The 2,242-nt window shown below is 43.2% G+C and overlaps 1 protein-coding gene across 1 annotated transcript; it reads right to left on the bottom strand.

Annotated features, from left to right (window-relative positions):
• Nucleotides 1–215: 215 nt before the first annotated feature.
• Nucleotides 216–1,322, bottom strand: LOC120108087. Its single transcript, XM_039121630.1, has 3 exons — nt 1,316–1,322; nt 476–694; nt 216–391 (listed from the first exon to the last, which is right to left on the bottom strand). Exons 1-3 carry the CDS (start codon nt 1,320–1,322, stop codon nt 216–218), a joined length of 402 nt encoding a protein of 133 aa, XP_038977558.1.
• Nucleotides 1,323–2,242: the final 920 nt, after the last annotated feature.

Here is a 2,242-nt window from a genome sequence, read left to right as displayed (position 1 = left end):
GGAATAAGCCATCAGAATTCAGCATCCTGAAATGGAACAGTAAATAACCAAATATTACTATTGTTACCAACGTTGTAACAGGTATTACATATCAGTTGCCATGCAACATGGTCGTTCAAATACATGCTTTCATACTCTCACAGCAACCTTCCTTGCACTGGTTTGTGGCCACAGAATACATGAGAAACAATCCAATTGCTCCCATATAGAGCACATCAGAGAGGCGCCATGGCTGCACCGGAAACGAAACCCGTCTCAGACTGCCCTGGGGCACAGGCCACCGCTGCCGACCCTGATGCAGGCCCTGCCGCTGCTGCACTGGAGCTCTTGATCTCTTCCATGCCTCGGCGAGCATTCGATGATGCCTGACATAACTTTGGAAGGAACACACCTGCAAAACAGCATCAACGAAGATAATATCTCAATTCGATATCAAAGATCACTTACATGTGCGTAGCCAAGATGTAGTTCTTACCTTCACCAGCTGCGAGGTTGAAGTATAGATCAACAATGTTGGGGCACTCCTGGTAGCATGGAGGTGAGCACAGCTTCTGAGCAAAACGAGGATCTAACAGAGAGTCCGATGAGATCCCCACGGTGCTCCGGGTGAGTCCACAGGCTTTGATGCACTCGTCGGTCTCCACCCAGTCCTTGAGGTTCTCAGCCTCGATGTCTGATGTGCAGCAGGAGAACTCTGTTGGGATTGGGAGGTAACAACAAACAAGATAATTAAAGCACAACGGAATCAACAACTCTCCCACCTTGTGTAAACCTGTTAGAAAACAAACAACTAGAGCCAATCTACCTAATCTATATATATCAAGGCATTCACAAATACTTAGCTGATCAAAAAAATAAAACACAAAAGGAACACCAAATTTTTACGTGGAAAACCTCCCCAATGTGGAGAGTAAAAACCACGGGACCGTAGTCCACCCAAAAACTTCCACTATCAACAAATAATGGGTATACAATCTGTTCTCTCTAGCCAAAACTAGAGGCATATATCACCACATAATCTCAAGAACAATATTCTTGGCAAACATCAATTATAAGAGAGAAAGATTGAGAAGATCTCACATAAACAGCAGCCATGTTTCTAAAAAATCTGACTGTGATAGAAGACTGCAAATGGCGATCACACCGTACAGATTGAAGAACCACGTGTTGCGAACCTGCTGTCCAAATTTCAGCTCGATCGGACCACGGATCACCTCCCGATCGTCGTTTGATCAAGACTGCGCGCTGAATATCAATTCTGCATCTTCTCCCCTGCCTCCCTCTATTTTTAATTCGTGGAAGACGGCTCACATACCCTGCATTCTCAACATAAAAGGTTGCCCTAATGGGCCTCACGTTTTGGGCCAAAAATAGTCCAACCAAATAGGCTAAAACTAATTAATTTAGCCCACATTTGTTGGGCTAAGTCTCCTCCAACATAGGAGGGATAACCCAACAAATCTCCCCCTCCGACTATGTAGAGGGATTCACCATCCCGGAGATCAATCGACATACCTCAAGCTTTTCTCTTGGCAAAGACTTCGTCAACATATCAGAACCATTGTCATCTGTATGAATTTTTTCAAGTTCCAACAGCTTAGAACTCAGAACATCTCGAATCCAATGGTATCTCACATCTATATGCTTCGATCTTGAATGAAAGGTAGAGTTTTTACCAAGATGGATAGCACTCTGATTATCACAATATAACACATAGTGCTCTTGCTTGAAACCAAGCTCCTCAATATATTTTTTCAACCATAGCAACTCTTTACATGATTCTGTTGCTGCAATGAACTCTGCTTCAGTGGTAGAAAGTGCAACACACTTCTGTAACTTTGATTGTCATGCCACGGCTCCTCCTGCAAAAGTAATTAGATAACCTGAAGTAGATCTGCGAGTATCAACATCTCCAGCCATATCTGCATCTGTGTAACCAACTAGCATAGGTTTCTCACATCCAAAGCTAAGTTTCAAACTGGACGTACCTCGAAGATATCTCATAATCCACTTCACTGCATTCCAATGCTCTCTTCCTGGATTTGAAAGAAAACGACTAACTGTGCCAACTGCATGAGCCATGTCTGGTCTTGTACATACCATTGCATACATCAAACTTCCTACCGCTGAAGAATATGGAACTTTCTGCATGTCTTTCTTTTTTTCATCTGTAGAAGGACACTGTTTAGTGCTCAATTTAAAGTGAGTAGCAAGAGGAGTACTAACCACTTTAGCTTTGTCC

Source organism: Phoenix dactylifera, unplaced genomic scaffold (assembly GCF_009389715.1).
Source record: "Phoenix dactylifera cultivar Barhee BC4 unplaced genomic scaffold, palm_55x_up_171113_PBpolish2nd_filt_p 001166F, whole genome shotgun sequence".
NCBI lineage: Eukaryota > Viridiplantae > Streptophyta > Magnoliopsida > Arecales > Arecaceae > Phoenix > Phoenix dactylifera.
This window is presented reverse-complemented; position numbering and strand designations above follow the sequence as displayed.

Bases quoted from the DNA above. Each gene is read 5' to 3' on its own strand.
- LOC120108087 (XM_039121630.1), bottom strand. The intron at 392-475 runs GTAAGAACTACA...GCTGTTTTGCAG, and splicing joins CAACCTCGCAGCTGGTGAAG to GTGTGTTCCTTCCAAAGTTA.